This window comes from Numida meleagris, unplaced genomic scaffold (assembly GCF_002078875.1).
Source record: "Numida meleagris isolate 19003 breed g44 Domestic line unplaced genomic scaffold, NumMel1.0 unplaced_Scaffold272, whole genome shotgun sequence".
Taxonomy (NCBI): domain Eukaryota; kingdom Metazoa; phylum Chordata; class Aves; order Galliformes; family Numididae; genus Numida; species Numida meleagris.
Genome location: NW_018364530.1, coordinates 127,001 through 139,711, shown reverse-complemented (window position 1 = coordinate 139,711; position 12,711 = coordinate 127,001). Strand labels below are relative to the sequence as shown.

Here is a 12,711-nt window from a genome sequence, read left to right as displayed (position 1 = left end):
CCCATTCCTCAGACCCATAACTGGGGGGGGGGCGTTGCTGGGGTTTGTCGCGGGGATGTAAGGGGGGCGAGGGAAATCAGACGGCCACGGTTCGTTCGGGGCTATGACGCTTTCTCGGTCTCACGGGCGCAGCTCCGAGAAGTGACCGCCCCACCGCCATCGCCCACGCCCCCCCATGGCACCGCTCAATGGTTCCTCCCACTCCGCCCTTGGAGCATGCGCAGTGCGTGCCCCCGGCAGCGAGCTCGGCTCGGGCATCCCGCACATGCGCAGTTCCGCGCAGCCCCACTCACTGCGCCTCAGTCCAACTGCTGAGCGCCGAGCGCTTCCTATTGGCTGCATTTACCAACGCGCGGCCGCTGATTGGTCGTGGCGGACGGTAGGCGGGGCGAAACGCCGTGACGGCACGAGGTAGTTCTTGAAAGTTCCGCGGCGGGTCCGCATTTCTGTCGTCTGCCGCCGGCGTTGCTGCCGTGTCCTGTCGCTTTCGTGTCGTTGCTCGCCCCGCGGCCGGGACGCTCTCTCGCTGCCGCTCCCTAGACGTGGATGTGGGGCTCGGGTCCCGCAGCGGCTGTACAGCCATGTGGCTGCCCAACTGCAGCGTGGGTGGGAGGGAGGGGTCTCCGTGAAGCGGAGAAAATGCATCAAAGCAACTTGACGCGCCAGCGAGTTCTGTTAAGCAGGGATTGCCTTTGTTACAGCGCTGGGTGCTGGGGGATCGCTGCACCAAACATGCGCACCAAAGAAAGCAGTAGGGCTCGATGTCTTCCTCACGCTCATCTCTTAACCTTGTTACAGTTGACGGCTCAGAACCGGTTTTGTCCGGTATCAAACTGTTACGCATCTTTCTGTGCAGAACAGGCTGTGTTGCTTAGCCACAAAGTCTGTTCATAGAGTGTATTCGGGAATCCCGTTTCATGAGGGCATAGAACCGTACAGGGGTTGGGTTGGAAGGGGCTCTGTCAGTTGTAGACTCGTGGAATACTGGAATGGTTGGGAAGGGATGGTCCTGGAAGGCCATACAACTGTGTGTTCCCAGAATGGTGGGATTGGGGGGTCCTCGAAGATCATAGAACCATAGAATCACAGCTCAGTTGGGTAAGGAGAGTCATGGAAAATCATAGAACTGAAGAATCACAGCACAGTGAAGTTGAGAGGGTCATGGAAAAGGCTGGACGAGAAACTCAAGGCAGAGCGTGCCCAGAGGGCTGTGAGCTCCCTGCTGGCAGGCACAAGAGGCCAGGACTGAGGCAGGATGTCTGTGCCCACGACCTCCAGGGCACTGCAGCACCGTGGCCGTGCAGCTCAGCGCCCCAGAGCTGCTCCCATTTCCCCTGGGTGCACCCGGTGGCACCAAAAGCAGCGTGGTGGGCCGACTGCCAGGCCTACTGCGAGGCCAAAGCAAGGGCAACTCGAGGACGTTCTCGGGAAGCGGCACCGGGGCCCTTGGGTCCTACTCGGTCCACATCCTAATAGTGGGGGGGCCGCAGCAGCTCTTGGGCTGAGTGGGAGCCGCTGGTGGAGAGCAGCTCCGGAGCAGCCAAGCGGCCGGGACGGGAAGGTGGAAGGTGCCGCTCTGGTGCCTCTGGAGGCCTCTGCTCACGCTGACAGCATCCAGCAGAGCCGCGCGGTCACTGCAGGATGTTTGCTCATCAGCACTCACCAGCAGTCAGCACGTGCAGCATGATGAACAGTGTCAGCAGGTTCATCTTGTGCCCGGGCCGCCTCAATTCCGCCTGCGCGTGGAGGCTTCTGTGGGAGGAAAGAGCCTGGCTGTGCACTGGCCCTGCTCTGTGCGGGCCGAGGCAGGCGGGAGCGGCCTCCGCAGAGGCCCTCACCAGAGGTCGGGCCTTGGGATGCCTCCGGGCTCCGTCCCAGCTGCAGTGAGAGGGCAGCATGGGTGGGGGTTGTTCTCAGGGGTCCCCACGCTCCGCGCTCCACCGAGAGCTTTACAGACCCGCAGCGGCCGTGCCCTGCCTGGGGCAGCTCAGCACGACTCCGCTCTGCAGCCCCCGCTGCCAGCCTGAGCCATCTCTCGGCCACCTCCTGGGGCTTGGCCTCCCGTGGGGTCAAACCAGAGGCTTCCCCTGACTGCCCCGCTCCCTCTGGCCGCCGTGGGCCGTGTCCGTGCTTGCCCCCAGCCCGATGCCCCCAGCAGGCTCCACCTGCCTCGTACCCTTGCCTCGGCACTGCTGCTTCCTCTGCGGGGGCCCGCTGGCCCTCGCCAACAGCCTCGCTCCCTGCGGAGCGTGTTTGTTTTAAACTTCCATGACAAATGAGACCAGGCCCAATTTGCAACAACTCAATTGACTATTTATTTAATTAAGCAAGCAGCAAAGTGAGCAAAACAACGCTGGGCAGCCAGGGAGTCAGTGCTCCGCCAACGGCTCGCAACCTGAGCGGGGTTTGAGTCCCGTCTTTATACAGTCCTTATTTCCTGTATACGTGACCTTCCAGTGTACGCGGGCTGTTGCTAGGGGGTCGGGATCTGACTCCTGGTGGTCGCTGAGATGAAGGTTCGTAGTTATCTCCACCGCCTCCAGCGGTTCCCGTGGTTGCAACGTTGTTTGTGTTACCTGATGTCCTGAGGAGGGGGCTTTTTACAAAGCAATCCTCGATTTGCCTTTGAACCCTCACCCCAGGGGGGGCTTTCACAAAACAATCCTTAAGTTTCGATTTGATTAACAAACCTCACCCTTTTACTTATGACATGGCCTATGACCGTTATGTGGCCATTTGCAAAACCTCTGCTCTATGGGACCCTCCTGGGGGGCAGAGCCAGTGCCAATATGGCAGCAGCTGTCTGGGGCTGTGGGTTTCTCTACGCTTTGCTGCACACTGCCAATACGTTTTCAGTGCCACTCTGCCAAGGCAATGCTGTGGACAAGTTCTTCTTTGAAATCCCCCAGGTCCTCAAGCTCTCCTGCTCACACTCCTACTGAAGGGAATTGGGGCTTGTTGTATTTAGTGTTTCTTTAGTGTTTGGCTGTTTTGTTTTCATCATGATGACTTATTTTCAGATCTTCAGGATTGTGCTAAGGATCCCCTCTGAGCAGGGATGGCACAAAGCCTTTTCCACATGCCTCCCTCACTTGGCCGTTGTCTCCCTGTTTCTTAGCACTGACTTCTTTTCCTGCCTGAAGCCTCTGTCCATCTCTTCCCCAGCCCTGGACCTGATGGTGGCAGTTCTGTCTCGGTGCTGCCTCCAGCACTGAATCCCCTCATCTACAGCATGAGGAACAAACAGCTCAAGAATGCACTGAAGAAAATGATTTCATGGACATTTTCCAGCAGCAATAAATGTCTCATCTCTCTCTACAATTGGCTTGCGGTCTGTCTGATGACAGGGGTGTTTAATATTCTTTTATACATCTAGTATTTATTTATTTATTTATTTACATAAATAGATTTTTTTTTTTTGCTGTTATATTCTTACACAAATATTTGGATTCCTTCCACTTCTGCTCCGGCACCAACCTGCTCTCTTCCTCACGGAAATTCCTCAGCCTTTCTCAGAGTTTTGTAGGAAGATCTTGGCTCTATTCCCACAGTCAGGCATGCAGGATGCTCTTTGCAGCTGCCCACATCCAGAAGTTCAGCTCCATTGCCATGGCCGTAGTGGCAAAAGGCATCCTACACGGGGCTCCTTGATAACGCAAAGATGCTATTACTCCATCATGTCAATCAAAGCAATATGTCCCCGCTCCAGCCTTACTTGCATCCTGTTTGTCTCCATATCCAAGTGGTGATATGACCTAATTGCAATCACAGAAATGTGGTGGGAAGATTCACAAGACTGGAGCGTGATGATCAAAGACTACAAGACCTTCAGAAGAGATAGGCAGGGCAGGAGGGGTGAGGGAATTGCCCTCTAAGCTAAGGAGTAGACAGATTGCAAAGAGCTGCCTCTGAAATACAGCCACGATCAGGTTGAGAGCTTGTGGGTTAAAATTAGGGACCAGACCAAAAAAGGACATCTGCTGGTTGGGGACTACTACAGGCCACCTGATCAAGGGGAGCCTGTGGATGAGGCCTTCTTGATTCAGCTACAAGAGGTGTCATGCTTGCATGCCCTCGTCCTGATGGGAGATTTCAACCACCCAGATAGATGCTAGGAAAGCAACACAGTGGGCTGCAAGCAATCCAGGAGACTCCTGGAGTGTGTTGAGGATAACTTCCTGGTCCAGGTATTGGACAAATCAACTAGAGGTGAAGCATTACTGCACCTGTTGCTCACCAATGTAGAGGAGCTCATTAAATATTACAGAATTGAGGCAGCCTGGGCTGTAGCACTAATGAACTGGCCAGTTTGTGATCTCAAGGAATACAGGCCTGCAAAAAAGCCAAGACAAGACCCAGAACTTCCGAAGAGCAAACATTTGTTTTTTAAAGGAATTATTGAATGAGGTTCCTTGGGAAACAGTCCTAAGGGGCAAAGGAATGGAACAGAGCTGGCAGCTCTTTGAACATACCCTTCTTTAAAAAGAAGTCCTTCTCAGTGTAAACAAAGTGCAAGTTTAAAACCACCTGATGAGAATGAACATGTACAAGTCTATGAGGGGTTGGAACTAGATAATCTTTGAGGTCCCTTCCAACCCAAGCCATTCTATGATTCTATGATTTAGGAATGGCTCCAGAGAAGAGCCATGAAGATGATCAGAGGGCTGAAGCACCTCTGACAAAGACAGGCTGTGGGAGCTGGGATTGTTCAGGCTGGAGATGGATGAGAAGGCTCTGGGGAGACCTCACACTGGCCTTCCAGTACTTAACAAGAGCTTCTAAGAGGGAGAGTGACTTTCTACATGGTCTGATAGCAATAGGACAAGGAAGAATAGCTTTAAACTAAAAGAGGGGAGATTCAGGTTAGGTGTTAGGAAGAAATTTACTCAAGGTGGTGAGGAACTGAAACAGTCTGCCCAGATGAGCTGTGAATGCCCCATCCCTGGAGGTGTTCAATGCCAGATTGGATGGGGCCCTAGGCACCTGGAGCTGGTGGGTGGGAACTAGCTCATGGCAGGAGGGCTGGAACTGGATGGGTTTTAAGGTCCCTTTCAGCCCAAGCCATTCTATGATAAGGGGGCTATAGGGGTTTCAGGGAGCTATGGGACCTATAGGGGTGTATAGGTGGACATAGGGGTCCATAGGGGCTGGGACACAGGGTTATTATAGGGTTTGGGAGCTGTAAGGGACCTAGAGGGTGCTATATGTGATACTAGGTGCTATAGGGATGCTATAGGTGGTTCTGGGAGCTATAGAGATGCTATGGATGTGCTATAGGGCGCCTGGAAGCTGTAGAGGTGCAATGGGAGTGCTACAGAACTGCTGCAGTTGGTCCTATAGGCAATCCTTGGAGCTATAGGGGGGAAACTGTGGTGCTGCAAGGGTCTTGGGAGCTACAAGAGCACCATAGGCAATCCTATAGATGTCCTGGGAGCTACAGTTGCTCATGGGAGGTAGAGGGAGCCATGGGGGTGTTATATGCAGTCCTGAGAATTATAGGGGTGCTATGGGGATGCTTGGGGGGGGTATAGGTTGTCATGGGAGAGACAGGGTGGCTATGGGGTTACTGTAGACTGTCATGGTAGCTATATGTGGGATATATTGGTGCTTTTATTGGTCTTTAGAACATTAGTGGTGTTTGGGAGTTCTAGGTAGATATAGGATGCTATAGGTGGTTATAAGGGCCACAGGGAGTGCTCTGGGGGTTAGGAGGTCCTGGGAGAAACAGGGGCCTATCTGATTCCATTGGGTTCCTGGGAGCTATAGAGATGCTATGAGGGTACTCTAGGTGGTTATGAGAGCCATATGGATGCTGTAGGGGTATTGGGATCTCAGGGGACTATTAGGTGCTTTAGGGGTGCCATAGGATCGTGTCCAATCCCCCCTCTTCCAGCCCAGTGGGAGGATGCAACCTTGTGTCCTGTGGCACTGCTGAGCTGCAAATGGTGGGTGTGCATGCCAGATGGGTGCATGTGGGTGGGAGCCTCCCTCTGCAGTGACCATAACACCAACAACATCCTTGGATCTGCACAGGAGTTCCTCAAGGCCACTGGGATAGGGTCAATGTGGGGAGAAGAGCAGGATCACAGATCACAGGTTGGGGGGATAGAGGGGTCATCTGCCATTCATTAGCAGGGCTGCTCATTAGCACCAGGCTCTTCTTTGCAAACAGACCCTCAGGGGTGCCCCTAAACCATGGGATCCTGGATTACCCCGCCCTGACCCCGCACAAAACGATTTTTCAACAACAAATAATAATTTAATAAAACAGCTTTATTGTGCTGCAAAAACACAACTGGAACCCAAAATGGGGGCAATGCCCCCACAGTACCATCCACAGCTCACGGTGGGGAAGATGTCACTGTGGGGCTGGAAAAGGAAGAGTGGGGTGGAAGTTTTGGGATGATGGGGGTGGTCTGGGGGTCCTGGGAAATTCTGTGGCTGTCTTAAGGGTTTTAGGGGTTCTTAGAGGGACAGAGTCCTGGGGATTTTTTGGGGGGGTCTTGGGGTGTCCTGTGCATTCTGCGGTGGAGGGGGTAGGTTTGAGGGTTTTGAGGAGGTGAGGGACGTGGGTGTGCTTAGAGGTCCTACCTTCCCGAGAGTTGCCAGCGTCGTCACCGAAATAGAGAAGCACGGTGGGGATGAAGTCCTTTGGGTCAAGGCGCAGGCTGCGCAGCTCGGAGGTGGTGTCAGGGATCCCGTTCTGCTCCAGGGTGAGGTGGGGGCACAGCGGGACACCCCCATAGCATGCTGTGTATCTCTCCAGCTGCTCATTCCAGCCCCGCGCCCGCCACAGCGCCGCTCCCACCGGCTCCTCCCCACACACCTGGGGGACCCCAACAAGGGAAGGGGATGGGGTCAGGGCTGTGGGTCCCCAGTTCCCAGCACCTCGTCGGTGACAGCAGGACCCCACCGGGTAGCGGGGTCATATCTCGGGGTCGGGGTGCCCCCACCCTCACTGACCTCGATGATGTGGTTCTGGCCTGTCAGAGTGTTGCAGAGGCGCAACAGGCGGGGGGCGGCTGTCAGGCGTCCCACCTGCAGCCAGGGGTCCCGCCACCATGCAGTGTCCAACGGAGGGGCCCCGTCTGAACGCGGTGTGCGGGGCTGGGAGCTGCCCGGGCTCCCCACCGGGTACCGGGAGCTGGTCTGGCCAGTGCAGGGCTCCACACGGGGCAGCGGCTGCCGGTGGGGGGGGACGCTTGAAGTGCACGGCAGGGATTGGAGACCCCCACCCTGCCCGTATGGGGATCCCCAGCCTCACACCGGGATCGTGAAGCTCGCACCCCCGCTGCACCGGGACTCCAAACACCGGCAAGGGGACCCCCAGCACTCCAGCAGAAGCCCCCCCACTTCACACCGGGACCCCCCAGCACCACACAGGGACCCCGAAAACCGCGCCGGGACCCCTCCCCCACTTCACTTGGACACCCCACGCCGCCCCGGGACGCTCCACCCCGAACCCCGCTGTATGCGGGGACACTCCCAACTGCCCCCCCACTCACGTCACCGCTCTCGGGATCAAACCAGTGGCTGACGTCGGTGCCGACAGCGGCCAGCAGCGGGGCCAGGGTGACGTCACCTGGGGGAGCAGGTCAGACTCGGGCCCCCACACCGCGACCCCTCCACACAGCGGCCCCCACCCCGTACCACGGCGCTCCCGCAGCAGCGGACCCAGGTCGTAAACGCGGCCCAGAGCGCTGAGCCAGGGCCGCCCGGCCTCCGCCACCTCCCGCGCCGTAAAGTATCGGGGCCGCTGCTCCGCGCCGCCAGCTGCCATGGCAACGCCGCCGGAAAGCAGCGCCGTTTCCATGGCAACGCCAACGCCAAAGCCAAGCGCCCTCTCCCGATCGGCTGCGTGCAGCCCCCGCCCAGCCCGGCCCCGCGTTGCCATGGCGTCGGCACATCACAGCCCGCCCGAAGTTCCACCCCGCCGCCTCTGCAGGGCACGCCGGGAAACGCGACCGTGGGCGGCTGCGCGGGGACTGCCGGGGTGCGGCGGCGCCGCGGAGGAGAGCGGGGCCGAGGGATATAGGGGGACACGGGGACATGGGGCGCGGGGGGGCACGGTGGCATGGGGGGGGCTCCGAGGGCTGTGGAGCCTATAGGGATTGGGCTCTTGGGGGGTGTTGTGGGGTCCTGGGAGCTATCGGGGTACTGTAGGGAGGCTACAGGGGCTCTATGGAGGCCCCGTAGATTTTGTAGGGAGCCTGTGGGTGCCTTGGGGGGCTGTGGAGGGCTATAGGGCATATATGGAACTTGGAGGAGCTGTGAAGAGGCTACAGAAGCTGTAGGGGGGCTGTGGGGCATACAGGGGTGCATAAGCGAGCATAGGGGACTCTACAGGGTCTGCGGGGGATGGGGCATGGGATTTCTATAGGGGTCCGTGGAGCTATAAGGGGGCTATAGGGTTCTGTAAGTAATCCTAGGAGCTATAGCTTTGGGTAGGCTATGGAATGCTGTAGAGGTCGTGGGGTCTGTGGGTTGCTGTAGGTGCTCATGGGGCCTTGGAGGTGCTGTGGGGTGCTCAAGGGGTCCTGGGAGCTGGGTGAGAGGGGGTGGCTGTGAGTGTCCTGTAAGTGGTCATGGGAGCTATAGAGGGAGTCTGTAGGGGTGCTATGGGAGTCCTGGGATTTATGTGGGGGGTCAGTGGGGCTACAGGCAGGGGAACGGGGCCACATGGGAGTGGCTGGGATATGGTGAGGTGACAGTGATGTAAGGCTGCCCCCCCCTGCCATGTGTTCTCGGGCAGGGAGCCGCATGTGCTGGGCCTGGCCACGTGCCTGGCACTGCACCGTGTCCGTAGAGGTGGAGCGTGCTGCTGCTCTGTGCCCCTGTAATGGCCCCCCCAGGGGACAGACCCCTGTGTATGACAGAACCGCCCATGTGATGTGCACCTGCAATGCACTCTGAGGAATGATTACCCATCCTCCCCAAAATGACCACAGGAGCTGGGGGGCTTCCTGCAGCCCCATTAAAGCCCCTGTGGTGATCATGCTGTCACCGTGTGATACCATTCTTGCAGCTCCCCCCTTGACACACCACCCCCTAAATGGGACACAGGTGCAGCACTCCAGGTACTGCTCCTACTGCTTCCCAACACCCTTGGTACAACTCCAGCCCCGTGAGGTGCTCCTGGACTCGCTCCGCTCTTACAGCGGGAGGGATTTTTCTCATCTGACCCTCAAGTCACAGGAAGTAACTGCATGCATTTTGGTGCGCTGTCCCAACACAATCCTGTGAGCAGCGGAAAAGAGGCAGCCTTGTTTCTACCCCTTGCTGGGGCTCAAGACAGGGCTGTCGCTCAGCCCGTGTCACTGCCCGATCCCAGGCGTCAATCTCTCTGTCTGACTGCCGGACACATCTCAGCCTGCTGATTTTCTCTTGCAGCCTGGCCGCCTGCTCCCCAGGTCGGTGGTGCTGGGCACACTCGCGCCCATGACAACCGCCCCTCTTCCCACAGGTGCCTGGGGGGCTTCAGATTCCAGAGTTCCCCACAGCCAACGGTCTGGGCAGCTCTGTCGCTCCTCGGGAGGTCCACCTGGCTGCACGTCAGCCCAGAAAGGCTGTGGCTCCTCCGCCTGGGTTTCTGCCTCAGCCCGGCCGTTGCGGCGAGTGGTTGCCGTGTTGGTTTCAGGGGAGCACCGGCGAGCCCGGCGCAGAGCTTTGGGAGGGTGGAGACGAATGATGAGCTGCCCACCCCACATAGCTGTGCCCCATCTCTCCCCAGACACAATTCAGTAAGTAGTTGATGTCTTTATTTTACGTCTGCCAATCCATTAAAAAACCGTTTTTTCTGTTTCACCACCTTCCCATGCACCTGCACTCGATAAATGCAGGTGTATTTTGGATGTCCCCAGTTGCTCTTCACCAGAAACTTGATATACTGGAAGGCTCTGGGAGGATTATTCTGCAGAGGAAATGGGGAAGAATAAAGAAAGGGGTGTGTAAGGCCCCATGCTGCGCTCAGGGGCTCTCCCCCTGCCAGTCCTGTTGCTAAGGAGCTCCAGAAAGCAGGAGAGCGGGGCTGTGGAACCGGAGGGCTCCAGGTTGCGGGGCTGCTGGCATCTGGGGACACAGGGAGGGGCAGGCAGCAGGCGTCCTCGATGGCGTGCTGCCCCGTGCATGCACCGTACCGTCAGCACAAAGGTCTGGATGGGCTCTTTCCGCACATCAAAGGTGAATGATCCAAGGGGAATCTCCTCTTTTCTGCTTGCATACAGTCCCTTGCAAACAAAGCACAAGGAGTGCCACTCAGACTCGTGCCACACAGAGCAAAGGTGTGTGTTGTCTCAGCACGTGGCTGTCCACCACCCGCTGCCCTGGGGCTCTGGCAGTAGGCTGGCACTGCTTCCAGTGGAGCTCGGTCTCCACCCCGAGGTCTGATCAAGAACCCCAAAGACGCTGAGCAAAGCAAGGCTTAAGAGGGATTCCACCTCTCCAGCTTCTGAAACATCCCCTGGGGCGCTGCAGTGCTCAGGAGACAGCGGGACACGAGGCTCTGAGGATGCCCACAAGCAAGCAAGTCCCTGCTCCGGCACTGCCCCACGGCCAGATCCCAGGCTGAAGTGCCCAGCAGAGACTTACCAAGACAGCGATGTCTCTGGGGGCACTGCTGATGGTGCCAGACGGAGACACCTCTTGGAAGATGTGCTGCACGGTGACACAAGTGGGTAGGATTTCAGCTGGCAACCTGATGACCACCTGGCCCTGATGTCCTTCCATGGGCCAGCACTCTCCGGGGGAAGTACTCGGCTGCAAACGGAATGGGAGAGCAGAGAAGTAGGAGAGAGCGCTGGGCCATACCGCTCCTGGTTTAGCGGAAGGCAAAGGCAGCGAGCGTCTGTGGGTCGTACTTCTGCTTGTGAGTGGCTTCCGTGTGAGGAAACGGGCAGAAAGACAGGGCCTTAGCTCCCTGCCCGACAAAGGGGCTGTCGGTGTGACTGACAAGGGGAAGATGGTGGTTAGGAAAACATCGGAGTGGGACCTCAGGGAAGCATCTCTGTCCAGCACTGGCTCTGCAGGCCCCAGCTCCGCCCCCCCGAGGGACTGCTGGGACGGCTGTGGCACCGAGGTGTCCCCGGGGAGGAGCTCTCTCGGCCAGCTGTGCCTGAGGATTGCGGGCCACACACAGCAGTTGAGCTCAGGTGCCCTCCTGAGGGGAACCACCGATTTCCAGCACACCCAGCCCCGTATCGGGCCTTTGGTTTCACGGCTTGAACAGTATGCTGGGGCTGAGGGGAGACCCCTGAGGGGAGAGCGAGGGTTGCAACCAGCACTGCTGATTGCCGCCACGATACCTGCAGTATAGTATCCGGAGGGTTCCTGGGGGAGAAGAGCCTGCAGAGCCTGCAACTCCACTTCTTGTATTCATATGTCTCAGAAGTTCTCCGCATGTCGATGGTGGCACCTGTAATGATGAGGAAGGAGATGAGTGCAAGAGGCTGCAGACGTGGAGAAGCACAGTGTAGCAGGGCTTGCCTGCCTGTGTCCTCACCAAAGCTTTTCAGCGCCCAGTCAGGTGTCTGATGGCACTGCTGTGCTCTGAGCTCGGACACTGCCTGCTGGAATTGCTGTATCTATGGGGAAAGACAAGAAACGATGTCAGGACATGACCACGTCAGCGGGCAGCTCAGTGTGACTGCCAGCGCCCAGAGGTCCGACACGCCAGGCAAGCCGCATCCAGAGGGCTGTGAGCTCCGTGCTGGCGGGCACAAGAGGCCAGGACTGAGGAAGGATGTCTGTGCCCACGGTCACTGACCTCTGCCCTGTCGTCTTCCTGCATTTTCTGGAGTTTCCACAAAGTCCCTCCGAGATACACGTTGACCACTGGAGCAATTGACAAGGCAGAGAGATGGTTATAGTACAGGGGTTGCTACTGGTCCCTGTGCTCATGCTGTCTTTTCCTTGTTGCGTGAGAGGCCGCAGGTGAGCGGAGGACTTCAGGAATGGTGCGGACTGAGGACACGTCTGTGCCCGCGACCTCCAGGGCACTGCAGCACCGTGGCCGTGCAGCTCAGCGCCCCAGAGCTGCTCCCGTTTCCCCTGGGTGCACCCGGTGGCACCAAAAGCAGCGTGGTGGGCCGACTGCCAGGCCTACTGCGAGGCCAAAGCAAGGGCAACTCGAGGACGTTCTCGGGAAGCGGCACCGGGGCCCTTGGGTCCTACTCGGTCCACATCCTAATAGTGGGGGGGCCGCAGCAGCTCTTGGGCTGAGTGGGAGCCGCTGGTGGAGAGCAGCTCCGGAGCAGCCAAGCGGCCGGGACGGGAAGGTGGAAGGTGTCTGTCCCAGCCAGGACCTGGGGCCATCAGTGCTGTCCCCTGGCGGCATCTGTCCATCTTGGCGCCCACTGCCATCATCACTCCCCCCATGCAGTGTCCCCATGTGCCCCACCCAATCCCACCGGTGCTATTGTCACGGTCACCATCCTCACCCAGTCCCTCCGCTGCCATAGAGGGGTGGTGGGGTGGCTCTCCACATCTGAGTGATAGAACGATAGAATCACAGCATGGTTGGCTTTGAAGGGACCTTAAAGTTCGTAGAACATGTAATCCATGAATGGTTGTGTTGCAAGGGACCGTAAGGTTCATGGTACCATAAAATCAAATTATGGTGCTGCTGGAAGGGATCTCAGAGCCCACCCAGCCCCACCCCTGCCATGGGCTGGCTGCACCATGCAGCTCAGGCTGCCCAGACCCCGCCACGGCCTT

The 12,711-nt window shown here is 57.9% G+C and overlaps 2 protein-coding genes and 1 pseudogene across 3 annotated transcripts; 1 reads left to right on the top strand and 2 right to left on the bottom strand.

Annotated features, from left to right (window-relative positions):
• The first annotated feature begins 2,710 nt into the window (after nt 1-2,710).
• LOC110391041 lies at nt 2,711-6,209 on the top strand (annotated as a pseudogene).
• Nucleotides 6,210-6,255: 46 nt separating this feature from the next.
• Nucleotides 6,256-7,909, bottom strand: LOC110391040 (cytochrome b5 domain-containing protein 1). The gene is made up of 5 exons (XM_021382707.1): nt 7,651-7,909; nt 7,506-7,582; nt 6,964-7,182; nt 6,592-6,826; nt 6,256-6,369 (listed from the first exon to the last, which is right to left on the bottom strand). The coding sequence occupies exons 1-5, from the start codon at nt 7,892-7,894 to the stop codon at nt 6,359-6,361; spliced, it is 786 nt and encodes a 261-aa protein (XP_021238382.1). The 5' UTR covers nt 7,895-7,909; the 3' UTR covers nt 6,256-6,358.
• Nucleotides 7,910-9,740: 1,831 nt separating this feature from the next.
• Nucleotides 9,741-12,278, bottom strand: LOC110391042 (sperm-associated antigen 4 protein-like). Of its 2 annotated transcripts, none has more exons than XR_002433950.1 (3): nt 11,498-12,278; nt 10,588-11,410; nt 9,741-10,226 (listed from the first exon to the last, which is right to left on the bottom strand). XR_002433950.1 is itself a non-coding variant. In XM_021382709.1 (3 exons), the coding sequence occupies exons 1-3, from the start codon at nt 10,723-10,725 to the stop codon at nt 9,758-9,760; spliced, it is 381 nt and encodes a 126-aa protein (XP_021238384.1). In that variant the 5' UTR covers nt 10,726-11,367; the 3' UTR covers nt 9,741-9,757. The 2 variants fall into 2 exon arrangements, 1 of the variants encoding a protein (XP_021238384.1); XM_021382709.1 differs by lacking the exon at nt 11,498-12,278 and having other exon boundaries at nt 9,741-9,910; nt 10,137-10,226; nt 10,588-11,367.
• Between the last annotated feature and the right edge of the window lie 433 nt (nt 12,279-12,711).

Coding starts and splice junctions, on each gene's coding strand:
- LOC110391040 (XM_021382707.1), bottom strand. CDS start 7,894: ATGGCAACGCGGGGCCGGGCTGGGCGGGGGCTGCACGCAGCCGATCGG. Junction 7,183..7,505: donor TTGATCCCGAGAGCGGTGAC/GTGAGTGGGGGG, acceptor CCCCACCGGCAG/CCGCTGCCCCGTGTGGAGCC. Junction 6,827..6,963: donor GCCAGAACCACATCATCGAG/GTCAGTGAGGGT, acceptor GGGGTCCCCCAG/GTGTGTGGGGAGGAGCCGGT.
- LOC110391042 (XM_021382709.1), bottom strand. CDS start 10,725: ATGGAAGGACATCAGGGCCAGGTGGTCATCAGGTTGCCAGCTGAAATC. Junction 10,227..10,587: donor CCAGAGACATCGCTGTCTTG/GTAAGTCTCTGC, acceptor TTTGTTTGCAAG/GGACTGTATGCAAGCAGAAA. Junction 9,911..10,136: donor TCCAGACCTTTGTGCTGACG/GTACGGTGCATG, acceptor TTTCCTCTGCAG/AATAATCCTCCCAGAGCCTT.